Source organism: Oryzias latipes, chromosome 15, assembly GCF_053564925.1.
Source record: "Oryzias latipes strain Hd-rR chromosome 15, Olatipes_Hd-rR_3.1".
In the NCBI taxonomy this organism is placed as follows: domain Eukaryota; kingdom Metazoa; phylum Chordata; class Actinopteri; order Beloniformes; family Adrianichthyidae; genus Oryzias; species Oryzias latipes.
The window spans coordinates 15,800,532-15,827,160 of NC_136251.1; the positions used below are offsets into that span (position 1 = coordinate 15,800,532).

Consider the following 26,629-nt stretch of genomic DNA (forward strand, 5'->3'; position numbering starts at 1 on the left):
CCAGATTAAAGGGGATAACCTCGTTGCCGTTTGGCACATTCCAGATGCGTCCTCGGCGGAGGAGCACCTGCGCGCCGGGCCCCAGCGGCTGGACTGCGTGAGGGCCAGCGAGCAGTGTCTGCGGGAGCAGGCGTGCAGCACCAGGTACCGCATGATGAGGCAGTGCGTGGCCGGGGGCAAGGAGAGCAACTCCAGTATGGTGGCGGTCCTGGAAGCCAAGGAGGAATGCCGGAGCGCCATCGAGGCGCTCAAGCAGAGCCCGCTCTACAACTGCCGCTGCAAAAGGGGCATGAAAAAGGAAAAGAACTGCCTGCGCATCTACTGGGGCATCTATCAGACCTTACAAGGTTGGCGCACACTTCTCCCCAGTCCAGAAACGAAATGGATCCACCAACAGACCTCTGTTTACTAAATAGTGGCACATCAACTCCATTTTCCTCCAGGGTTTTAGGCTTTCAGGGTGTTTTGGAGGTGGTGGGGGTAACTGCACTTAGATAACACCCAAAAGCTTTAGTTAATGGACCTTCTCTATAATCTGTCATGTACATTTGAGAGATGAGTAGTTGATCCGCCCCCACTAACCCCTCTGCCAAACAAGGAGGGGTACTATTAGCCCCTCCTCCCCTCCATCTCCATGACCTGTGACCTTTCACACAAGCAGCTCATGAAATGATGAGCAGCCACTCAAATGTGGTTCAGATTTGACCCCCCCTCCCTCAGACCTAATGGATCGTGAAGCCCCTCGTGGCTGCCGGTGCTGTCTTAGTGCTCGCTCACAGCAGGTGGGTAGCTGGGGGGGGGCTTTTTAGACCCTAAAACCCGTGCCTGTAGTGAGCTGATTCGAGTTGCGCTGCATAGCTGACCAACCTGCCTAATCAAGCGTGTGGCTGTGCGCCAGCGTGCACATCGAGTGACCCAAATTACCCGTGTCACATGCAGGTCAGCGTGAGGGGTGAGAGATGATAAACACAACAATGCTGCCTGTAATCCATCCTGATTTTCATCCACACCTCTGAAGCAGCTTATTCAAAATTTTCGTTGTTGTTGCAGGTAACGATTTCTTTGAAGACTCTCCATACGAAGCAGTGAACAGCCGTCTGTCGGACATTTTCCACCGGGTGACAGTCCTCGGTAAGAGACCTCCCTCCATCCTGTCTACATGGTCTTCAGTGGAGACAAAGCAGTGCATGCTGGACATTTTCTGTTTGTCAAAGCCTTAAATCTCCCTGTCACTACTCGATCTGAAACGGCTTCTGGGTCGGTCTAGGCATGAGCAAATCTTAAGTCACTCCCTCTTGTTGCCAACGTTAAAGAGTAAAGATAAGGAATTTGAATTAGCTTCTGTAATTTGTACATTTTTGTATGTTTGTTGTTCCAAGACTGTAAAACTTATAAGTCGTCAATAAGTCATTAAAATAAAAAAAAAAAGATAAGACAAATTCAGCTTTTGGTAGCATTTTCTAACAGTTCAAGAGGAACTTTGCTGCAGATAAGCTGGCACCTGACATCATTGGGCAGAAAAGGAAATTATACAATTTTCCATAACTCAAAAGTGTTCAGCATTGGAAAAAAAGGCTTTTAGTAAAGCTTAAAACAGACAAAAGCGTCACTGTTTGGGTCGCCTGTTAAAATAAAGTAACGGTGTGTGATAGAATGAAAGCCACATGGCTTGGAGTCGTTTTCTCTGTTTGATCATTTTTATTTTTTAAATGTTGGCAACGGGAAAAGAGGAGGAGTGAAACTCTGAGCAGTAAGTGCTGTAAAATGTTTTAGCGGAAGTAGACGCATTTTTGTGCAGGCGTGGACCGATCAGGTAGCCGTCACAGATCTGGATGCGACACCTCCCTCTTTCTGTCTCTGCCACTCCCCCCCTCCCTTGTTCTCACCCGGCATGCAGACAGGAAGTGGCCCTGCGTGGGGAGCTATAGTTCTGAGTCTCATCTAGAAGAGGATGAGAGCGTCAGAGGTGGCAGGAGTAGCATTAACTGTTGACCTTGTGCTCTGGTTTTGTGACTCCACCTGTTGAAGAGACATGATGTGACGAACTCATAAGGTTCACAACCAGCGTTTTCTGGCTCAGAGCTGAGCGATGATGAGGGAAATGCTGCTTCAAACCTCTAGATGGCGATGTTATTCGCTTCTTCCCAGGCCCCTCAGTGGCAGAACTCTGTTCCCCCTTTGGTTGAGAGCGTTGTGTGCTTTCGGGAGTAGTTGTGGAGCCGCTCACATTTTCACCATTGCACAGCAGGAGACACATGCTGCAAATCAAACAGGAATCCTCTGCTTTCCTCCTCCTCAGAGAACAAGGTTGATGTTTTGACCCCCCGTGTCGCATTTTCTTAATCTCATAAGGTGTGATTTAACCTGAACCAATTCTTCTCCCTCAGAAATGTGACATCGTAAAGCTGGGTGGTTGTGATTAAGAAGCACAAAACGTTAGACCACCTTCTGGGTTCAAAATCCTTCCAAAAGACGACTTCTTATGAAAGCAGTTATGCTTTCTGGGAAAAAAAAATCAGCATGGAAAGAATGCAGAAAGATGAATCTTAAGCTTTTTAAAATGATGGAATATTTTTAAAAGTATTTGAGAACATAAGCACATAAGCAATTCACGATATGATGCATCACATAATTGGATACGGAAAAGAAGTCAAAAGGAAACTGCAGAAGCAGTCATTTTCTTGCACGGAGAATGAAAAGTCATAATACCTGCTGGATTCAAAGCACAAGCAGGAGCACCTTTTTTTAGTCGTGTTGGAAAGTAGAGTAAAAACAGCAAAAAAGTTGCATGAAAACCAAACGCAGCGTTTCATGGAAACACCCACTGAGGATGATGTTGTTCACCTTTGCCTTCAGCTAATCAGCTACTATTGGTTTGGCAGAGATTTATGCTGGCACAACTCTGTATTTTGTCCGGGCTGGGGACCGGGAGAGAGGCTCCCCTTGTGGCAACACAGTTAGGCAGTAGCATGGAGGGTCTTGCCTAAGGACCCACACAGGATGAGGTTCATCGCTCCCCCTGGGACTGGGCCCCCGGCCATTCTTGCACTTAACCAACTTTATTAATTATTTGAACTCTGCAGTCACGGGTTGCATGCACCCGCAGTATTTGATCCAAAAGAAGCTTGGTTTGATGGGCTGTGCTTTTTATTTATTTATTTATTTATTTATTTATTTATTTTTTTTGAGGGAAAGTGAAACTTTGCAAAGTGGATGGGCAAGTTACAAATGCAATGGTTCAAAATGGAAAATGAAGGCAGTTGTTTCGATTCCTCTTGTCCAGATGTCTGAAAATACAGAAAAATGTACAAACTTGAAGATAAGAACCTGAGAGGACACTAAGTAAGAAGTCGGCTATATCTGCACAAAGGATGTTTTTGTTCACATTCTCCCCACATTTCATTTCCATTTGGGTTTTTTTCTGTTTAACATGAATTGACAAAGTGGATCAGTCATGCTAAGCCTTTTTTTTGGGTCAAGTATCTCATTTTTATAAGCCTGCAAGAAGAAAAAGTGTTTTTTTCTATTCGCCCCTCTGTTTTAAAAACTTTTACTTCGGTTTTCAAAGTAATAGCCCTTCAAAGGAGGAAGCAAAGATTTTCTGTCTAGTGTCAAAACTTAAGATCACACAGCAGTTTATTTTTCAGTACATGAAAAACATACTTCATCTTTTGAATTGACTTAAGGCATATCTATCCCAGTTGTTTACTAGCACTGGGTTTCACCAATAATTTCCAGAATCGATTCACCGGAGCCTGGATCAATTTTAATTACGATCCACTCAATTTGATTTGATTTGATTTTGAATTTACATGGTTTACACATTTGGACACATTTGTACAGAAATACAAAAGTTATGTATATGTTATGAAGCTAATCATATTAATCTGATACAGTTCACATACTGTAAAAATGTAAAAAAAGAAAAGCTCCAAAAAAAATGTGCAGATTATTATGTTCTGCCTTTCCTGGGGGGTATTTTAGTATGACCACTAGTTGAAGTATGCACTTTAACATCATACTTTATTCCAGAAGATTTGAGCAAAAAATTGTGCTTTAGGCCATAAATGGTTACTTTAGAAAATAATTAGTTAAAATTCATGCCTGTGAGCATATAAAGCTGTTAATTTGGTCAGAAATGTATGTTTAGGTCGACCGAGCGTTAGCATTAGCCGTCCTATGGGAAATTCCATTATACGTTAGCATCAAGCTAGAGGACTTTGGCATTACCGCCATTATGCGTTAGGTCACCAAAAAAAAAGCATAAAAGATCGATCTCTACTTTTAATGGATTGATTATTGATTTATTAAGCTTGGATTGATTCAGATTGACTAACCAATTTTATCAACCCAACCCTAATGTTTACGTTTCATTTGATGGACGTTTTTGCATCTAATAACCTATTGTTTTAAAGAACAACTCCAATGAAACTTTTGTTTTTAGTGATTTGTGTTCGTGTGGCTATTTTCTCATAATGGAGGATTTATGCAAAATAGCTTAGCGTTGTACTATTGCACCGTACTATCTGCCTAGCTGCCTTTTTATTATTTTGGTTTAAAACTCTTTAAAACCCTTTTCTTGTGTACAGCGCTTTGGGCCTCCTTGGCTGGTGGTGAAAGGTCCTCTAGAAATGAATAAATGAAAATAAAATGCTTAAAAGCACAAGACACACAAGACATTAAAGACTATGCAGATGTTTTACTATTATGATTTTTTAAGTTTTACTATTCATGTCTGATCTGTCAGTGACTGAAGAGGCGAACCTAACAGTTAGGTGTATAGAAAAGAAAGCAGAGAAAAAGAAAAAAAAACAGTCAGAGTTGAGTTTGATCATTCAAGTAGAGTCAGAATACAGGAGCAGGAATCAGTGGTGGGGAGGCGGAGGCAGGGGAGGGTGAGGGTTAATTAGAGAATAGCAGGGGGAGTCTGGGAGAACAGGACACAAAGTGCAGGAGATCTCTGCTTCTTCCCGCCTTTGTGTGGAAATTGAAGGGAAAGATGACAAGAAAGAGGGAGGCAGAAAGGACGAGAGCTCCAAGTCTGTTTTTGATCACTCTGACAGCTAATTCAGTTCTGGCGGGCTGCATGTTGAATCGGATCGAAAAACAAAAAAAAACTTAAAAAAGGTAAGAAAGAGAATTTTGAGAGCGGACTGATGTGAAAAGTTGTTTTTACATTAAAGTGGAGTTCTTGTTCTGAGCAGACCCTTTATGATATTATATCTCCTTTTATTTTAATCAGTCACATATACAATCTTTTAACCAATTTTAGGCAGAAAAAACAAAAATAGTGGTGTGAAATAAATGATTATTGAACTGACATGTTTGTATTAAAGGAGTCTGCAACAATATGGATCTTGCAATTTCATAATTTATTTCAAGCATCAAACCACCACTAACATCTATGACATTCATATTTATCCAGCTCTTAATGCACAAATACTCAATTACACTTTACTTCTCTATGAACACCTGCTTCCAGTGTCACAACCAGACAAATTTAGACTGAATGCTCTTTAATAAATGATTGATTTTGTCAAATATGGTTAATATATTTTTTAACCTGTGCAAAAGATTATCATTTTTTAAAGATCCTCTCTGATCAGCTTTTGATCTATTTTCAAAGTGTTCCCAGTGGTCTTTTAATTATGATTATGCCGTTTTTAGCCCAAAAAAAAAACAGAAAAACGGTGTGTTTTCTTAGGACATATGAAAACCCTGCCCCCCTTCCCTTCCCCATTACTGAGGGCTCTCTGTTTACATCCTCCCCTGCTAGCTTGTAGCCCCCACACCCGAAACGGAACAATACCGGTGCAACAAAAATAAAATATTATATCTATCCAGCCGTGCAGTTTTGAGCCAGATTCCAGCTCAGAGAAGTAAAACAAAGACGTACACGGATTTCTTTGTCTGTAAGTGGATGCATCACAATAGAGCGGAGCAGGGAGCTTGTGGCCCACTGATTGTATGTGTCACACCACAAGTACAACTGTCAAACATTATTATTTTTCTGCCATTGATTCACAACAATCTGTATAAAGAAATACTCAGGAATTCAATTTTAAGCTTAATTTTATTAATATATGTCCACATCAGAAAAATACCACAAGATCATTTAACACTTAAATGTCTGGGGGCAATTCTTGCTTTTTTTCAATTTTAATTTTTTACAACTTACCAATTTCCTCTAATAATTCATCTTTACAACAGTTTTTTTGTGACAATGCTTCACATTTAATTTTCCAGAACATCCCCAGCTTTCGTTTTTAAAGATATTTTTTCATCATTCAAAACATTCTTTTCACAATAAATCTGAGACAGTACAAAAAATTGTTAAATCTTTCTTTCTACTGCAAAAATCACAAATTTGCAAATTTTTCTCAAAGGTAATTTTTGATTTATTTTGTTTTCCTTTTAATTAAATGCATTTGAGTTTTGCAATTGACCAAAAACGACATTTGAAAGTGTTTCTTTTGAAGTAATTAGAACAGAATGATATTCCAACATGGTTCACAGCTCTAATTTGGGCAAGTTAGAGAGCTAGTCCCCAAATAATAGGTCATCTGATGCGCCATTGTTTTTTCACATGACTGCCCTTTGTTTGCCGGTCACCAATCATTAGTTATGACAGACTAGTGACAAGTTGAGAAGGACAAAAAAAATACGGTATATTTTTTTTGTACTGCACGTATAAAAACATTGACTTAACAGTGGGTTGACAGAAAACAGATGTTTACTCTTGTTTTTGTGCTCCTGCAGCAGAGCTGGTAGATGCACACACTTGAACCTACCAGTGCTGCTTGGTTTATTTAGCTAATTATTTTCAGATGTTTACCTGAGGAGCAGGGATCTCACCTCTAGGGACTCATCATGTCTTTATACTGAAGCAGAGCGGCAGGGGTAGATTGCACTGTGGCTTTTTTACTGGTAATTTTCTTCCTGTTTAGGGTCGTTGGGGATTACTGGGCCAGTGCAAGAATTCATGCACACTCACGCCTAATTTACACTTGCCGAATAACCTTAGATCAGAGGTGGGCACTGAGGGCCGCAGTCCTGCATGTTTTCCAGCATACCGTGCTCTGGCATGTTCTGATTGGCTGGACACACCTGAACCAGGTAATCAGCCATGAGTAGGGCCAGATTATTGGCTGGACACACCTGAACCAGGTAATCAGCCATGAGTAGGGCAAGACTATCTGGAAATCATGCAGACACACCGGCCCTCGAGGCCTGGAATTGCCCACCCCTGCCTTAGATGCAGGCAGGAAAGGAGACTGCAGAAGACTGGTGAAACCACAAGGGAAAAAATGCTGATTCTGTACCATTTCTCCCCAATCCCTGGCCTGTGGACCGGTACTGGTATGTGCGACAATTGGTATCGGGTGGCAAAAAAAATAAAACCACAACCTGCATTTTATCGTTTTATTTAGAATCAGATTCTGAAGTTTTATTTTGAAAAACTACTGGAGTCTGGCCACCACATCTGACTTATTCTATCTTCACAATTGTCAAGTTGCTTAATCATGTGTTGAAAATCCATCCGCTACTTTCTGAAGTGGCTGAACCCACAGCTAAATTAAATCCCCCTAGCTAGCAAAGTAAAAAAAAAAAAAAAAACATATTTGGAAAGTTTATTTTGGATGAAAAGTGCCAGCGAGAAAACTGAGGAAGAATATTTGACTTCAAAATAAAATAAAGTTGCATTAACAGATGAAAACAATGAGTCTTTATTCCAAATATAGGATTTATTGTGACAGTTGTTCACACTGCCTACAAAAATCATGGTGCATAATATTCAGCAATCGACTGTCTAATGTTACGAGGGTGCTGCTAAAAAAGTTGCTCAAATGGTGGATTGACATTTATTATGTTTAGAAAATACTAATTTCTTCTTTTTTTTCTCCTATTTATCCATCACACTTCAAGAGTTGACAAGGTTGAACCAGGTTGGGCGTCTGGTTTTGTTGCATCCACTATGACAGTAATGGCTTAAGGGAAAATATAGATCACATTTTAATAGTCCGATAGTCGAACCTCGGATTCAGGAACAACAGTGCGGTTTCCGTCCTGGTCGTGGAACAGTGGACCAACTCTACACCCTATCTAGGGTGCTGGAGGGATTGTGGGAGTTCGTTCATCCAGTCCATATGTGTTTTGTGGATTTGGAGAAGGCGTTCGACCGCGTCCCCCGTGGTATCCTGTGGAGGGTGCTCTGGGAGTATGGGGTCCGGGGAGCCTTACTGAGGGCTGTCCGGTCTCTTTATGACCGGAGTAGGAGCTTGGTTCGCATACCAAGATCTGTTCCAAGACCTGTTCCTGGTCCACTCCGGCAGGGCTACCCTTTATCACCGGTTCTGTTCATAGTTTTTATGGACAGAATTTCTAGGCGCAGCCAGGGGCCGGAAAAGGTCTGGTTTGGGGACCACAGGATTTCCTCTCTGCTTTTTGCAGATGATGTTGTCCTGTTAGCTTCATCGAGCCAGGACCTCCAGCGTGCATTGCGGCGGTTTGCGGCCCAGTGTGAAGCGGCTGGGATGAGGGTCAGCACCACTAAATCTGAGGCCATGGTTCTCAATCGGAGAAAGGTAGTTTGCCATCTCTTGGTGGGTGGAGTGTCCCTGCCCCAGGTGGAGGAGTTTAAATACCTTGGGGTCTTGTTCACGAGTGAGGGAAGATCAGAGCGTGAGATTGACAGGCGGATCAGAGCGGCGTCCGTAGTTATGCGGTCGCTGTATCTGTCCGTTCTGGTGAAGAGAGAGCTGAGCCAAAAAGCAAAGCTCTCAAATTTACCGGTCGATCTTCGTTCCAATACTCACCCATGTCATGAGCTTTGGGTCATGACCGAGAGAACGAGGTCCCGAATACAAGCGGCTGAAATGAGCTTCCTCTGCAGGGTGGCTGGGCGCTCCCTTAGAGATAGGGTGAGAAACTCGGTCACCCGCGGAGAGCTCAGAGTAGAACCGCTTCTCCTCCACATCGAAAGGAGCCAGTTGAGGTGGCTCGGGCATCGAGTCCGGATGCCTCCTGGACGCCTCCCTGGAGGGGTGTTCCGGGCATGTCCCACTGGGCGGAGGCCCCGGGGAAGACCCAGGACATGCTGGAGAGACTACGTCTCTTGGCTGGCCTGGGAACGCCTCGGGGTCCCCCTAGAGGAGCTGGAGGAAGTGGCTGAGGCGAGGGAAGTCTGGGCATCTCTGCTTAGACTGCTGCTCCCGCGACCCGGTCCCGGATAAGCGGAGGAAGATTGATGGATGGATGGATATTTAAATGGTTCCTACATGAAATCTAATGTACAAATAAAGTTTAAAGCAGCTGCAGATTTCTTGATGAAGATAAACTCTATCCTCTTCTGTACATAGGAGACATGTAGACTAGGCCCCAAAAGGCTCCATCCAATTGGTCAACAACGTGAAGGCGTCCATCCGATTGGTCAAATGCATTTATGGATTTATTTGATTAATTAAATACTTCAAGCTGTCACAAGATTGTTTTAGCACAAATAAGATTACCATTTATCACAATTTTCACCGCCTTCTGCGATATGCATATTGCACAGCTTGATATTGTAATAACGATAAATCTACGATTTATTGCGCAGGCCTGCTAGATACAAAATCAGGTAGCTGAGAGGACTGTCTCAGACACAACAATTGGGGCAGAATCTTAGAAGATTAACGGCAAACAACCACCAATGACACAAATGCAACTAAACCCTTTAATTTAGGAAGGAATTTCAGCATTTTGTGGGAGTTTAAACAGATTTTAAAATCAAAATGCTGCTATTATAAGGTCTTGGTCAGTTCCATATACGCCTCTGTGCTTTTGTTCAACATATTAACTTTTTAGAAGTTCTCAAATGTGGAGAAGAAGTTAGACTTTCATTTTTGGTCAGTGTTCAAGGATGGAATCTCAAACAAAGAGGAGAGCTCAGTTTAGTTCGCTGTGCCTCTTTCATCGGTTGGCCATGTTTATGAGTCAGTGATCCATGCAGGCGGGAGCAGCGCAGAGACGGATAGCATTATTCTGAGATGCAAGTTGACTTGCAATTACTTCCGCACCATTTGGCTCAGGGTGCTGGAAAATGAAAGGGGCCCTGGAAATAGAAGAGAATTCCAAGCTCCTGTAGTTTTGTACTTTATACTTGGAGTGTTCACTGCTTTCCTACATTCTAGTCTTTCATTCTTTTTAAAAACTTTTTTGTATTTAGTTTTTTTTTTCATTTTCTGATCTTTTTGCAATATCCAAAAATGAAGCTTCTATGCAGCAGTAAAGAATAACTACACGTGTGACCAAGTACGACTTTGGAACAGTTGACAGCAGCTTGTTTTAGACAGAAGTTAGTTTCCCAAACTGTCTGACCTGCTCCTCTTCCAGCTTCTCTTTTTTTATAGGTGAGAATAAAAGTGCTGTAGTGTTTGGCAGTAAACTTTTTTCCATCTCTCACTTGATAAAAAGTCAGCTGCTTAACAGGTCACGGCCTATTTCTGTCATGTGCAATATTTCTTTATCCACTGAATATTTTCAGAACTAGCATTTGCTCCTGCAGAAAAACCCTGCAGAATTCTGGTTGTGGATTTTTGTTGCATGAAGAACGAGATGCCCTAAAATTATTTTAGTTCATGCAATAAGCACTGATGTGCATCTCAAGATTACAGATGTTTAAACTTCTTAACTTTACAGTTTCAACATCAGTTTTTTCAGAAAGTCTAATGCCATTTGAATACAGATGGCACAATAAATTGTTATCGCAATATTAGCCTGTATTGCAAAATACGCCGTACATTTTGATAAATGGTTACCTTAAATGTTTACACACGTTTTAAAAATCTTATGGCAGCTTGAATAAATGAAAAAATTAAATTGTGCCCTTTTTGTCCAGAGGGACGAATGTCAAGAGACCCCGCCTCCTATGTAGACATGCGTCATTTGGAGTTTTTTTTATTTTTTATTTTGCTGACTTTTGTTCATAAAACAGTTGCAGAGAAATGAAAATGATGCATTAGTTTTTTTGCTATATAGGCGTGCATCGCAAGTCATATCGCTCATTGCAGGTTTTCCTGATATCGTGCATTCCTAATTTAAATATGATCTCAAACCACTGGCAACCATAGGCAAAGTAACAGTGAGCAAACCCTTAGCAAAATACATATTTATGTTCCTACAAGCACACACAATTTACAAAAAACACAAAGTTGTACCGCCATAAAAAACTTTACTACTTCATGTTTGTGCACATAACAGTGCAGTATATATATATATATATATATATATATATATATATATATGGGGACGTTGACTTCGACTGGGGACATTGTCGGGCGGTGGAAGGAGTACTTCGAGGATCTCCTCAATCCCACTGACACGCCTTCTTTTGAAGAAGTGGAGAGTGAGGATTTTGGGGTGGGGCTGTCCATTACCCGGGCTGAAGTCACTGAGGTAGTCAACGAGCTCCTCGGTGGCAAGGCCCCGGGGGTGGATGAAGTCCGCCCTGAGCACCTCAAGTCTCTGGATGCTGTGGGAGTGTCTTGGCTGACACGTCTCTGCAGCATCGCGTGGCGGTTGGGAACCGTACCACTGGACTGGCAGACAGGGGTGGTGGTTCCCCTCTTTAAGAAGGGGGACCGGAGGGTGTGTTCCAACCATAGGGGAATTACACTCCTCAGCCTCCCTGGGAAAGTCTATGCCAGGGTACTGGAGAGGAGAGTCCGTCCGATAGTCGAACCTCGGATTCAGGAACAACAGTGCGGTTTCCGTCCTGGTCGTGGAACAGTGGACCAGCTCTACACCCTATCTAGGGTGCTGGAGGGTTTGTGGGAGTTCGCTCATCCAGTCCATATGTGTTTTGTGGATTTGGAGAAGGCGTTCGACCGCGTCCCCCGTGGCATCCTGTGGGGGGTGCTCTGGGAGTATGGGGTCCGGGGAGCCTTACTGAGGGCTGTCCGGTCTCTGTATGACCGGAGTAGGAGCTTGGTCCGCATAGCCGGCAGTAAGTCAGACCTGTTCCCGGTCCACGTTGGACTCCGGCAGGGCTGCCCTCTATCACCGGTTCTTTTCATAGTTTTTATGGACAGAATTTCTAGGCGCAGCCAGGGGCCGGAAGGGATCTGGTTTGGGGACCACAGGATCTCCTCTCTGCTTTTTGCAGATGATGTTGTCCTGTTGGCTTCATCGAACCGGGACCTCCAGCGTGCATTGGGGCGGTTTGCGGCCGAGTGTGAAGCGGCTGGGATGAGGGTCAGCATCGCTAAATCTGAGGCCATGGTCTTTGACCGGAGAAAGGTAGTTTGCCATCTCTCGGTCGGTGGAGTGTCCCTGCCCCAGGTGGAGGAGTTTAAATACCTTGGGGTCTTGTTCACGAGTGAGGGAAGATCGGAGCGTGAGATTGACAGGCGGATCGGAGCAGCGTCCGTAGTTATGCGGTCGCTCTATCGGTCCGTCGTGGTGAAGAGAGAGCTGAGCCGAAAAGCAAAGCTCTCAATTTACCGGTCGATCTACGTTCCAGTACTCACCTATGGTCATGAGCTATGGGTCATGACCGAAAGAACAAGGTCCCGAATACAAGCGGCTGAAATGAGCTTCCTCCGCAGGGTGGCTGGGCGCTCCCTTAGAGATAGGGTGAGTAGCTCGGTCACCCGCGGAGAGCTCGGAGTAGAACCGCTTCTCCTCCACATCGAAAGGAGCCAGTTGAGGTGGCTCTGGCATCTAGTTCGGATGCCTCCTGGACGCCTCCCTGGAGAGGTGTTCCGGGCATGTCCCACTGGGCGGAGGCCCCGGGGAAGACCCAGGACACGCTGGAGAGACTACGTCTCTCGGCTGGCCTGGGAACGTCTCGGGGTCCCCCCAGAGGAGCTGGAGGAAGTGGCTGGGGTGAGGGAAGTCTGGGCATCTCTGCTCAGTCTGCTGCCCCCGCGACCCGGTCCCGGATAAGCGGAGGAAGATGGATGGATGGATGGATATATATATATAAATATGGACTTGAATTACTATCTGGACTCAGTTTGGCAAACATATATGTTCTAGCAGAACACATAAAAATTGCAAGGAGTGGATAGAAGGTGATCAATATAAGGCATGCAATGTGAAGCAGCCACTATTTTGTGTCTAAATTTTGTCGGTCCAAATTGCACCTGGAAACTTCCACAGCTTTGTGGGAAAATGGCTGCTGGTATTGTCTTTGAGGAGGAGTTGTAGATTCCTCAACAGGCATTTCACAAATGCAATGTGTGTTTCTGGAGGAGTTTAGGGCTGATAATTGAGCCAACATTAATCACATATATTTTTTCAGTTTCCCCTTTCTTGCTAATGTCATATTTTTACCTTGGTTGTGCACAGTCTGCTCCTCTTCTGCACTACTTTTTGTCTCCGGGGACCCAGCTGCCTTGCTCTGGGGCAGCTGACATTGACAGTTCTTACAGTCCCTTGATCCTTCTTTTCATGATGGCCATCATCAGGACAGATAAAGGGTGACCAGCAGTGTGTGCTGCAATGGCCTGGGCTTTCCTCCTTTGTGCTGCCTTCTCAGAGAAAAAGCACACGCCTTCTGTGTAATACATACTAAATCTTCAGTTCTGGAAGCCTCCTGGTCCTTCTGAATATCCCCTACTCTGTTATATTAATTTAACATGCTAAATGGACTGTGCAACCCCATTCAAATACAGTGATTTGGGTTGGATTGTTAATAACTGATCACCTGCAAATCCTCTTTTGAAAAGCATCTCCAACCTATTTGTTTCTGCATGTTGCCCCTAAAATCAGGAATCTTAATAAACTAATATACTCCTGTGAATCTTTTTGCTATTGTTCTAAAATCCACTTACTAATTCAATACTAATTTAACTGCTTTCAGTTTGGAACATTCAGATTGTTTTCTTTTTCGAAAGCAATCGTCTCATTGCAATTCTCCTCGCTCCCTCCCCCTTCTTATATTTGCCTCATTGAGATAAGTGTTACAGCTTTGCACAACCGTACAGCACAGTACAGCGCGTGCAGCATGGTGACAGGCTGGGTGGAGTGAAAGAGGAGGAAGCTGAATTGCATCATGTCACAAAGAATAAAGACTCCTTATTCACTTGAGGAGACAAATGATATCTTAGATGAGTGGACAGACCAAAAAAAAACAAAAAAAACCCCAAAAAAACGGTCAAATTGCGATCTGCATATGCATCACAGATTCCCAAATGAGCAATAAATACCTTTATACTCCCATAATTTCCAGTCTTCTTCCAACTTTTGTATTGGTGGTAATTTTTAGGAACATTTTCCACGACTCTATAAATTTTAGCTTAGCATTTACCAGAAGCTGTCGCCTGCTTTTGATGTATATTTTTCTTGTTATTGCAGCTGTTTGGCATAAACTTTCCCTTAAAGCCTGAACTGGCTCCTGCATCAGAACCTACTTGATGCCCGAGTAAACCTGGAGCTCAAAATACTATTTCTCCCATGTGTCAAAACCTCAAACGCATCTCGTTATCCACCCCTCCCGCTGCAGAACTCAACCTTGAAGCAGAATCTCAGTGACGCCTGCATGTGTTGTGTGTGCCAAAACATCTGTATGAGTCTGGTCGGACTTGTCAAACCAAGGCAGCGCTTCAAATCCCCACACGCTGACGTGCAGCACTAGGAGGCTGTCAACACCACTCAACCACTGGCTGCAGTGGAAGTGACTCCCACCATGAACTGCCAATGCTTAGAGATAAGTGTCTGTGTGTGGGACACTGTCCAGCAATGCTGAGCAGGTAGAAAAATAATACGTTGTGCTGCATCGTTTTTGGAAAGCCTGCTCTCCTTCCTCCACTTTATTTGCTGCTTGACTGCATGTACCCCCCCCCCCCTGTTATTCCCTGCGTCATGGTGATGCAGTCAAATGCATCTGGAGATTGTCGTTTTCCAGGATGATGATTTAGCAGTTTATTTGCAGCTTCCGTGTTTTTGGAGAATCACATGAGTTTTCTGTCCAACAATGGAGAGTAATTGATCAACTGTGTTTTATTGAACAGACTGAGCAAGACATGATCCAATGACCTGCAAAAGCCTCTATTAATACATTCATTCAGCTGACCTACATGCGTGTTTGTCCTAACAATTAAATCCTTGCTCAGAACTCAATTTATGCTTCTGGCCTGTGTTAACAAAAACTATTTTTATGTTGAACAGTTAATCCAAACAGCAGTTCAATTATTCTTCCTTTTTTATCTTCTTAAAAGTATTATGATTTGTACTTTTGTGAGTAAAGATGGATGGGCACATTGCGAGTAATCTGAATTGGCTAATCTGAATTGCAGTTTGCTTTAGGATTATATAAAGTTTGCTTAGATTCAGAAACTGAAATTTGTGAATTTGATTTAAAGTCTTTCTTTGAGGACTGTGCCGCTTTAGAATTTAAAAAAAGTATTTTGTCTCACTGGCTGCAAAAAAAAAATAAAAAAGGCTGACCCTGAATATTGTACAAACTGTTGCAACTCTGATGCTACGTTCATCCACGGCTGTGGCTGTGGAAGGGCGGTCAACCTCTGATCAGAAGATTGCAGGTTCCATTCCCACCTTGCGCCATGTGTCAAAGTGTCCCTGGGCAAGACACTGAACCCCATATTCCCAGCGGACCTGTCATCAGTGTGTGCATGTGTGTGTGCAGGGGTGAATGGAACAGTGGCTTTGAAGCACTTTGGGCTAAGAAAAGGTAGAAAATCGCTATTCGAGTATACACCATTTCATTCTAAACGCGGGATGCTGGTCCAACAACGCACATTCTTGAAGGCGCGTTTAGCATGTATGTATTGTGTTCACACTGAACTGTCTCCACCCAGTGCTAGCGCGTGACCCCCACCTACAGTTGGTGGAATGTTGAAGTGGTGTAAATCTCACAAATCTTGCTCCAGGCTTCTTTCTTTCACAGCTCCGGTGTCATATAATTACAGCTGGGCACAAACAGAAAATATTAATTTCTCTTCCATGATCATTTTTCAAATGGTTTGCTCTTCCATGAGTGGGATGGCATCCATACGTCACTACCTGATTGGTCAAAGTTTGACTTTTAACGCCCGTTCAGTGACCCCAAACTTTGTACGCGGAGCCCTTAAAAGAAGAGTTTTGAACGCCAAACATGCATTTATGTGCGTTTCATAGACTTTTTATTGAAAGTGGTCACTTGAACATGCGTTGCAGATGGCATTGTGAACGCAGCTTGATTAAGAATGTTTATAATGTATCAAGATTTCTTTGTAACAGGTGATCTAAAGCTAAAGACATTTATCTTGCAACCATAGAACATTTTAATTCGTTAACACATGAACTTTAGTGATTTTTTTGTCTTTTGTCCTGCAGTTATTGAATACAGTGCATGTTGCTGTATTGTAAACATGTTTGACTGCTAATATTGAGTAGAAATTGCATCATTTTTAAAACAAAAAAATCACGCCACATTGCCTCTTTCAAAGCTAGTATACACCTACAACACCTTAAACACCTTTAAAAGGACAACAGTGAAATTCCACCATTTAGTATGGCCCTTTTTATAAAACAATTGTAGCAATAGTTTATTTCTTATGTCAATTCAAACCTAAAAAATGATGCATTTAAAAAAATCTGGAAGTTTTTTTTTTTGTGTGTTATTCTTTTCTACATGTATCAAGTTTAACGTCATCATTTACTTCATTTTTAGCTCCTTGCTCTGTTTAGTCTGTCCCCTTGTAATCATCTGTCTTAAGTTGGTAATTACCTCAGTGTCTCAAGCTTGACTGTCCCACAGTGTATATAAATCTATGCTTTTAGTCGCTCCATTTCTTAATCCAGCCTGCCTTTTTTTGTCATCCAAACTGCTTTTTTCGTCTTTGTGTAGTATTTTCTTACTCCCTTGTTCAGTGATGTTTTAGTTGAAGTCTTACGACAACCAACCAACGAACAAAACTGGTGTCACATGAATTGCAGGTGTATCTATGAAACTGGCCAGTGGGATGTTTTGTTCTACAGCTCAGCTACAGTCATCAGGGCTGCACGATATGACAGAACTTTGATGTGCAAGATTAGTGATCAATATTGCAATGATGATATGACTTATGATCCATGCAAAACATACAATAAAATAAATAAAACTCTAAATGGTATTGATCTAAACAAAAATAAACCCTGGTCTGTATAGAAGGCAGGCATCTAGCATGTGTGTTAACATCTAAGTAATGTTCTATTGCAGTTTACATCGTATTCTGCGATACGTGTATCGTACAAACTGAAATGACCCACGTCTACGTAGGAGGTGGGCATCGTAAAATAGCTTCATTCAATTGGTCAATGATGTAAAGGGGTCCATCCGTTTGATCAATGCATAAAGAAATATATTTGATTTGTTAAATACTTCAAGTTGCCATGACATTGTTTGATCGTGTGTAAACATTTAAGGCAGGGTTGTCAAACTCATTTCCACCGAGGGCCACATCAGTATAGCGGCTGTCCTCAAAGGGCCGGATATAACTTATACATGTAACTAAATGTAATGAAACATACATGTAACTACTCCTTAATGTTAAACAACTAATTTATTTATTTATTATAATTTTTGAAAGTGACAATTACAGTTGCATAGAAAACATATGTTTGCTTGTTATTCTAGCATAAATCCTTTTAAATTTGATTCCGTCAGGTTAGGTTATATGGACAGTGTTTGAGTCATAATGTTTAGTTGCCCAATTCGATATTTCAAGGCAGATTCCCCCTAGATATGAATAAATACACACCAATTTTTATTTTTTATTTTAAGAAATCAAAAACTTTTATGCTCTCGGGGGCCACATAAAATGACATGGAGGGCCACATTTGGCCCCCGGGCCTTGAGTTTGACATATGTGATTTAAGGTACCGGTTAACTGTAATTCACGCCATCTTTTGTGATACGTGTATCATACAGGCTAATATCACGATGATGATTCATTTTTGAGTTATTGTTTAGGTCTAACAATCATCTACATTTAAAAAAAAATGCAAATGTTGAGTTTTGCTTCGAAAACAACAAAGTTCTATGGTTCCAAAACAACTTATGTCAAGTAGATGATACTTCTGCAAACGATCTGACATTCTGTGAGTCCGCATCTGCAATGCAGCTCTTTGTTCATCCTTTGTATTTGGCTGGATCAAATTCCCCCTCATGGTTCTCATGGTCTTCCTCCCTGATAAATACTTTGTTTTTATAACGACTCCCACGTCCAGCGCTGACGTTCCTTGTCCCTGTGCCCTGAAGCCTAATCGATGCAGCACCATGTTGGATCGGAAACTTGAGGCGTTGCCTACAAGAATCTATTGATTGCTCCCTTCTTCCGTTGTGCCCTCTTTCTCTGCTGCTCAGCCTCATCTGTTCAGCCATGGATCAAACTTTATCTGTGAGGTCTGCACTTCCAAACTTTCGTTTTTGCCTTTGACTTTGTCTCATCCCCGCTCTTTTGGGTTTTTGTATGCAAAGTGTATGAGAACATTTTTGGTTAAACATAGATGAATTGCTCAAGTGTTGGGAGAAAAAGGCAAGATTTACTGTTAATCTTCCTTCACTGGGGAAGAAAGATTATTTGGATTTGGTGGTAACTTTTAGCTTCTATTGTAAAATATAGTATTCTCTGGAACACATTTTACGTTAAAAGCCTCAGGCAAGGTCAAGAGAACACCCTTGTATTTAAAGTTTCTCTGACTGAAGATCTCTCAAAGCAGTCCCTTTAATTTCTCCTTCCTATGAAGCCGTCTGTCAACTGCCCATTTAATTCCCCGCACAGTTTCAAAAATAATAGTTCCAGCTGTGTGCAAATGGCAAAGTCATTCCGACAGGAACCGTAGCATCAGGCTGCCGGTCCAACTGTGGCTGTCGCACCATGGGCCAAGCAAATCATGCAAAGGTGACCAGATTTGAGTCCCTCTGAGGCCTTTGATTGGATGTGAAGTGGAGGGGTGATCCATCATGGTTAATAAATGCTGCTGACAGCTCAAATCAGCAGGAAGGAGAGTGTGCCAGGTCTGCCTCCTGCTGCTGCTTTATACTACATGCAAATATGGACAATTAACTACTCAAACCCAGCTGCAGACACCTACGCAGGTAGTTTTACACAAACGCATGTGCTCATGCAGGCAAGTAAGCGGCACAGGTGGAGATATGCAGTCTTACGCTGAAGTACTGTCCTTTTAATCTCACTTTTCTTTTTTTAGTAATGTAAAAATATCTAACATTTGATTGGGAATAGACAAGCGCAACCTCAACTTTTTTGTTCATTAGTAAACCAAATGCACCAAAAGAAACACACGGAGCTTACAGAAAGTATCTATGTGGTTCAGTCGCTTGTAGCTCTGTTAATTTGAAAGATTTATGACACATTTATATTAGTCTTTCACATCATTGTGAAAGAAAAATCTGGTTAGGTGTTTTAAAGATGCATCTTTGATCATGTTTTGATGTAAGTGTTCCCAGTGGTCTTTCACCTTTGATTATGCCATTTTCAGCCAAAACACAACAAAACTTTTTGTTGTTTTTTTAGGAAGTAGTTTCTGCAGAGCGGCAGTAGTTGATTAGAAATTCACCTCAGGGTTGTGGGTGGGACCGTTGGTGTGGAGAAACTCCACCCTTTCCCTCCCTGTTGTTAAGAACTTGGTGCAGGAAGCTTGTGGGCCCTTACATTGACGTGTTATTCCTACCATGACAAAGGTGGATAAAGGTGGAGAGGATTTCATGTAATCCATGGACACCAGTGAAGATCACAAATCATTGAAGAAAAAAGGTTCAGAGCACTGTCTAGTGGGTCTAGATGACCCAACTCCCAATGGTAAAGAGCCTAGGATAGCACAAGGGTTAAACTGATGGATGCAACTGACTAGGACATTGCAAAACCTGTTTTTACAAAACTTTAAAACACTTTTGATGATTTTTGGCGAAACTTGCTGTATGAGCCATTTTCAATACCACCAATCAACAACCACCATGCTTAACAGTAGTTATAATGAGTTTCACTCTCTGTCTACATAAGTCTTTCAAACTAACAATATTTCAATATTTCATTGCAGTCTGGATATTTTTCCTGTCTGTGACTCATTTTGTGCTCATTTATATTCAAGGGATCTTTGAAGTAGATATAATCATCTATTTTTTTTCTATTTTTTTAACTTGTCCTAAAAACTCCACATTTAGCCCTTATGGTGCATTTGTTGGAGTGTCCTCCATCCTGAACAATCTCTTTGGTCAATTTAATGTTTTAAAAATGTTTTGTAAGCTTTTCTCTGTATGAATGTAAAGCTATGAAATTATCTAACTAAAGAGTAAACGGGAAGAAACCCACAAAAATATAAAAGGACAGCTCTAGCTGACAGTATTAACAAGCTTTCCTCCTGGAATCAGCAATGAGGAAAGCATTGTTTTGTGGGTAATAGGAACACGTTCTGAACACATTGTGTTCGGCTCAGCCGGCAGAGGCGTGAATGACCGCTGGCAGGTGCGGCAAAGCCCCAGCCTCGTGTTAAGCTGCTGCTTTAAGCTTTCAGCTGCACACAGTTAACTTGCTGGATTACTTTACTCAGCTCCAGCCATCAGGGCCTTTTTTGTCTCAGTCTTATTCATAACATTTCATATTTTCTCAAAGTGTAAAAGACTAAATTAAACTGTTGTGTTCTGTCTGAGTTGTTAAAATTTGCTGCTTAAAGCAAAAACTTTCAAGTATATCTTTAAATTTTAAGCCATTTGTTAAAACTTAAAATGCATTTTGAGCCACTTTCACACGAAGCCCCATGAAAAAGTAAAAGCACAAATAGGACTGACTAAAACAAGGAGTTAAATTGTCTAAAATGTTATTTACATAAAAAAAAATATTGTGCAATGAAAAGGAAATGCCTTCAAAGATAGGGTTTGTTAATTCATTATTTTTGGAAGGCCTTTGATAAGCATGATACTTTAGCCCTTCTGTTTTTGGTTACTGATGATTTATCATTTAAAATTTGTAAAATGTTACATTTATAGAATCAAATAAACTTCAACTTCCATTCAATAATGTGCTCAGATGTGTGCCTAACCTTGAAACAGCATCCATAGTCTCACAAATGCAAATTCTCCTCTAACTCAATATCAGATATATAACATTATTCAGAGAAGGAATGGCGATTTCCTCGTACAGCTCAACCTGCTCTAATTTCAGAGTTTCCTAGTTTCCATACAGTGCTCAATAAAAGCTTTGCAGAGTGTAGCTCTTTGCATTTTCAGAAGTACGGACTGAAGGTTTTGTATTACAGCTCTGTAACGTGACTAGAGTCTTCACAGAGCAGCTGCTCTGACGTTTATTCAAGTGTAAACTGCTGCTTTCCTGAAGCAACTTACTTTCCCATAAAACATCAGTGCAAAAGTATTCCTCCGTTTGAAATGTGGAGAGTTTTGTCAAGGAATCTGAACTAAACGGGTGTTTTGTTGGCCCTTCTGTTAGTTTTTAAAATCCTGTTATGAATTCTCAAAGGTCACATCAATTCTGATCTTGATATAAAATATTTGCCCCATGACAAAACAAAAAAGAAATCGCTCCATGTCCTTGTGGCATTTTTCTGAGGATGGAGGATATAAATAAAGAAAGTATTTCTTTAGTCGATTTGTGGAGAATCAGGAGCAGATGAACTAGAACTTTGGCTAAGGCCAGGTTGCTGTCGGCCCAAATCACCCGGCATTCACAATACAGGGGCGTAGCAGATAATTTAAGGGGCTCAAGATGTCAATTAAAGATATTTCTTGTCATTTTTACCATTCTTAAAGAAACTTCTAGTGATTCTTTTTCAATCTTTGTGAATAATGATTTTAATAATGATTGAATAATGTTTCTAATTCTGACTTTAAAAATTGGGGGGCAATGGGCAAATCTTTTTGCTTGGGCCCCCGTAGCTCCGCCCCTAGATCCAATATTCCTCACAATTTTTGTTGCGCTGATAATGTTAGGTTGGGGATGTGAGGGGCTGTAAGCTTGCTTGAGATACGTAAACAAAGAGCTCTCAGCAACAGTGGGGGAAGGGGGGTTGGGGTTGCTTAGCACCAACAGTCCCGCCCACAACTCAGAGGTGGATTTCTAGTAAACTACTGCCTGATGGGAGTGGGTCTTTAGGAAAATTCACCTGCTGTTTGACTTTCAAAGGTTTTTAGGATCAGTCACTGCTTAATTATAGAGTTTTTAACAAGTTGAGTTAGGTTTTTACATTTTTTTTCTAATATTTTTTGATAGAAACTAAATAAAGATATACACTTTTAATACCAGATAATATACCTTTGAGTTTGTTTTTTCATATTAAGGTTTGACACACAAATAGAAGAAAAATGAAAAAAAAGAAGAATTAAGTTTTTGCTAATTGCAAAAATTTTATTGTGCATATCGATGCAAAATGCATGGGTGTCATTGCTTTATTCTTTTGCGGTAATAAAATGTCTCAACAGCATTTTCTCTAAAGATTAATCTGACCTACAAAAACTTGCGATTTCTTTATTTCAGAATATCAGAAAGTCCCTGTTGGGATTTTTACTAAACTTTTTTATTCTTCCAATATTCTTCTCCTTCTACGCTCTGCTGCCTGATTGGAGCTGGAATTCACATCGTGTCCCCTGTGATCATGTTTGTCAACAGCCACAGTGCCTTTGATTAAAGCCATGTTTCAAACTAACAAACGGCTTTCTTTGGAGAATTATAGCTTTGGCCCCCTTTTCTCTCGTGCCTCTTCTTTTGATCAAAGAGCATCCCTGAAAGACAAACAAGGCCCTAAACAGACTGGGAGAGAGGGAAGACGTCCGCATGCGAGGTTTTGGTCTTGCTCCGCGCATGTCTGTCTTCTCAAAGATGTTAAACGAGGTCACTGATACAGATTTGCATTTGTTTCATCCCGTGGCCGTTCTTCCAGCTAACAATCGGGAAACGTGCGCCCCTGATTCCCCAGCCAGCTTCCTGTTGGCCTGCGTGACTATTTGATCAATCTGCTTGTTTGTGTACTCTCTTCACGCCTAAGTGGACTAACCCGTGATCTATCCTCACACTGTTTGTGCCGTTTGTCTATTGACAATGTAGGTAAACCGCTGTCTTTGTTTGCAAACATGTTGGATTTGAAGCTCTGGACTGGTTCAGAATGAATTCTTCAACACATGGGATTTTCAGACCTAGTAAACCGGCGAGGTCTTCTGCACATTTTAACCAGCTATAGATAAGAACTATACTCCCCTCTCTCTTTTATATACTTTTCTCTGCACATTTCTGAACTTTCATGGATTTCCCCCTCTGTGAAACCCTGGATTATGACACCTTGTGATCCTTCTGTTTTTCCACCTCTGCCTACCCAGAAACCACTCTGCCCTCAAGTGCAGTCACCTGAATGCTTTCTTCTCACTTCTTGCAAGTCTGTACCCTCTTTGTGAGCCCTAGTAAGCCCTGACAAATGCCTGTTTGGTGGTCCTGAGTGCCGCACATCTCTTACAGAAGGTGGGGAACCGTGGAGCAGCTCTCCCACTTCAGCTCCGGGCAGTGGGGCCGCTGGGGGCCGGCTGTCCCAGGCCGGAGAGCCTGTTCTCGGCAGAAGGAGCTCCTCTCCTACAGAGCTTCAGGATCCTAGTAGAAACAGGAGAGCTCATCCCAACTGGGCCATATTAGGTAAAAAAAATAAATAAAATGAAAATGGGCATTTCTTTAATAATGCAAGCGCCTATTCTATCACTGGTTTGTGAAGGTACAGTATCTCTGCGGGTTAAAGGGCCAGAAAAGTATCCATAGGCCCTTACAGGTGAATACGGCAAAAAAAAAATGGGCAAACCTGTATGGTACATGCAGGTGGTCTGCATATATTTGAAGATTGTAGCCTGCTTGGGGAGCCCTGCAGGTGAAAGGTCGTAGCAAACATTTCAACAACATGTAATGGTAAGTAAGGGTTAATCAGGTGAGGCAGATTTTTTTTTAATGCCCCCAAAGCTTTTACATTGTGTCATACACTTTCATCTTAAAGACCTACTCCAATTAAAATCCTGTTTTTAGTGTTTTTAACATGTTCTTGTAGAATTTTTCTCATGAGAGAGGACATATTTAAAAAAAAAATTACCTTAAAATGGTGTTTCTGAGTATTTCTTTATTCAAATCATTTTGATTTAGGAGCAGACAAAAAACGTCTTGTGATCGCCTCCGTATTGGCATTTTTCTGTGCAGATTTATGGTTTTTTTGGATATCTTAGTCCACCTATTCTGCCACTCTTGACTGTGAGCAAACAGTTTTTCTTATAATATGATAAAGTGAACAAATACAACCTGTCCTTTCAGCATCACAGTAACCCATGCTTGAATGACTTCCTGCAGCTGCCTCTCACCAATGTTTGTTCTCTTCGTGATGCAACAGACACAAACCAAAGCACCACACTGTTCATGCAAAAACGGGACCATGTTTCCTCCTCATGCTGGCTTCTGTTAGGTTGGATTAACATGTCCTTCCGAACAACTTCCACAGCAGATGTGTTGGGAATGGCTGTCGAAAAAGATGGATGCATGTAATGTAGAGAGGGCGAGATGCATGGGGGTGAGAGAAGTAAAGGATATGCTATGTTTTGATACTCCCCCAGTGCCATTTTGGCTTATGAAATTTCATTTTAGAGAGCGGTCAGTGTCTGTGACTGCTACATTAGTTTTATGACTAAAAAGAGCTTATTGCCTGCTGTGATGAAAGGAGAGAAATATTTCATTTTACTTCCCAGCCGGTTGAAAAGTCAACCCCGCTAGGTCTTCACGAGCAAATGTGATCATTATTTAGAGATTTTGTACATTTGAAGTTCATATGGACTCATCGGTTGGACTGTGTGATAGATTGTCAAGCTTGACTACCTCTATGTCTGAGCGTGCACAGATCATGATACAGTATTGGCGAATGCACGTGTGTGCATGCACAAGCAGCCAGAAGCAGAATTGCACAAACACACATTTTCTGCCTTTGCTGAAGGAAATGAATGTTGTGTCAAAGCAAGCTTTTTATGACTTACAAGACAAATTTTCAGTCCACTAGTATGTGTTGCTTGTTTTTATTTAAATAAAAGGGAGATAAAATATTTAAAAAGGGATTTACTAACCTATTTGTGTGTGTGTGTGTGTGTGTGTTTATGTCCTTGCTGCTCTATAGAGAGCGCATAATTACAGTCATTAAAGTCAGGTGTGTCTATGCAAGTATAGTGAAAGCATGCATCACGGTGAGTCTTAACCTGTTTGGAGGTGTCTCCTGGAGCACCGGTTTCAAATCAGTATTTTTATTTAATTTTTATTTATTTATTTTGCGAGGTTGTAAAAAATCATTTAAAATCTTAATGTAACAAAAAATAATCAGAAACAGAATATGTTTCCTTAGATTTTTTTTTTCTTCAATTTTATTTAAAGGTTTTTCTTGTTCTGTGCTCAGTTTTCTTTTTTTTATCTTGTTTTGCTGATTTTTCTCTTATTTTGAAAGTAATTGCCTTCATTTTAGCGCAGTTTTGTTTTGTTTTTATCTGGCACGGCTGTCTTTTGTTTCCCTTTCTGATGGTTTTCAGTCAACTAATATTGATCTTTTTTTGCTAAAAATATTTTATTAAGATTTATAATTATTTGTCCAACACATCGAAAAAAGAAAGAAAAAAGAAACGAAACAAAAAAATAACAAACACAGCGGGCAGGGCTAAAAGCCTGCTCTGTTTATTATTTATATATTATAAAAGTACAAATAGTATAAATTGCCAACATTTCCATAGACATATTCCTTATATTTACACACAAATTAAAGAGAGGAAAGTGAGATTGATAAGGGTATATTTTGATTTTGATTTGAAATGGTTTATTTCAAGCAATCAAATAGAAATAATACACAAAACAATACAATCATCAGTTATACATTCATACAATAACTAATCAAACTTTGGATAATTAGTCATATTAATAAATATTGCTTGACAGGGAGTGGAAGGAAGCGAATTTATATAATCCCACCCCTGTTCTACCGCAACCATTTTATTACATGATTTATCATAATCTGGTTCCTAGTTTTTATCGGACAGAATTAAGAATCATTAAGTATCAATAAAGCACATGACAAAATTACTTAAATTATTTTGTAAAAAACAAAAAAAAAACAACACGGCAATTAAGTATCCAAAATATATGCAAATTATGTTACTTATAAATATATAGTCATTGAAATGATTTAAAAAATAATACTATATCAGTAAAATAGAAATAACACTGTTTCAGAAATTTTCATGGCAAAATTTGATCAAGTATCAAAAGTTAAACATATGTGCAAAATTATGTTACATTAGGAAAAATCATAAGTCACCTTTTTTGGAGCAAGTGAGCAAGTATATGAGAAGGTCCAGCAGATAAAACAGTCAGATAAGAGGTATTCCATTTTATCTTATTTTGAAATGACATGCCATCACTTTAGCGTGGTTTTATTGGATTTTAGTTCGGCAAAGCTGCCTTTTGTTCCCCTTACTGGTTCATATCTATTCAGGTTCAATAACTTATTTTTATCTTATTTTTTTATCCTTTGCTGAGTCTCTCTTAATTGTTTTTAATAGCTTACCTTTTTTTTCTTCTTCTTTTTTACCTACAACATTGCAGACAATATCCCTTTCCATCAAGAATCTTCTTCCTTTTTTTGA

The 26,629-nt window shown here is 40.9% G+C and overlaps 1 protein-coding gene across 2 annotated transcripts in view; it reads left to right on the top strand.

Annotated features, from left to right (window-relative positions):
- Nucleotides 1-26,629, top strand: part of gfra1a (gdnf family receptor alpha 1a) — a 111,244-nt gene that overhangs the window by 904 nt on the left and 83,711 nt on the right. Inside the window, exons 2-4 of one of the 2 annotated variants that reach the window (XM_011484248.3) lie at nucleotides 45-347; nucleotides 1,051-1,131; nucleotides 23,445-23,615. In XM_011484248.3, coding sequence (XP_011482550.1) covers nucleotides 45-347; nucleotides 1,051-1,131; nucleotides 23,445-23,615 — 555 coding nt within the window. The remainder of the gene's footprint in view (nucleotides 1-44; nucleotides 348-1,050; nucleotides 1,132-23,444; nucleotides 23,616-26,629) is intronic. The other variant, XM_011484249.3, reaches the window with a different exon arrangement.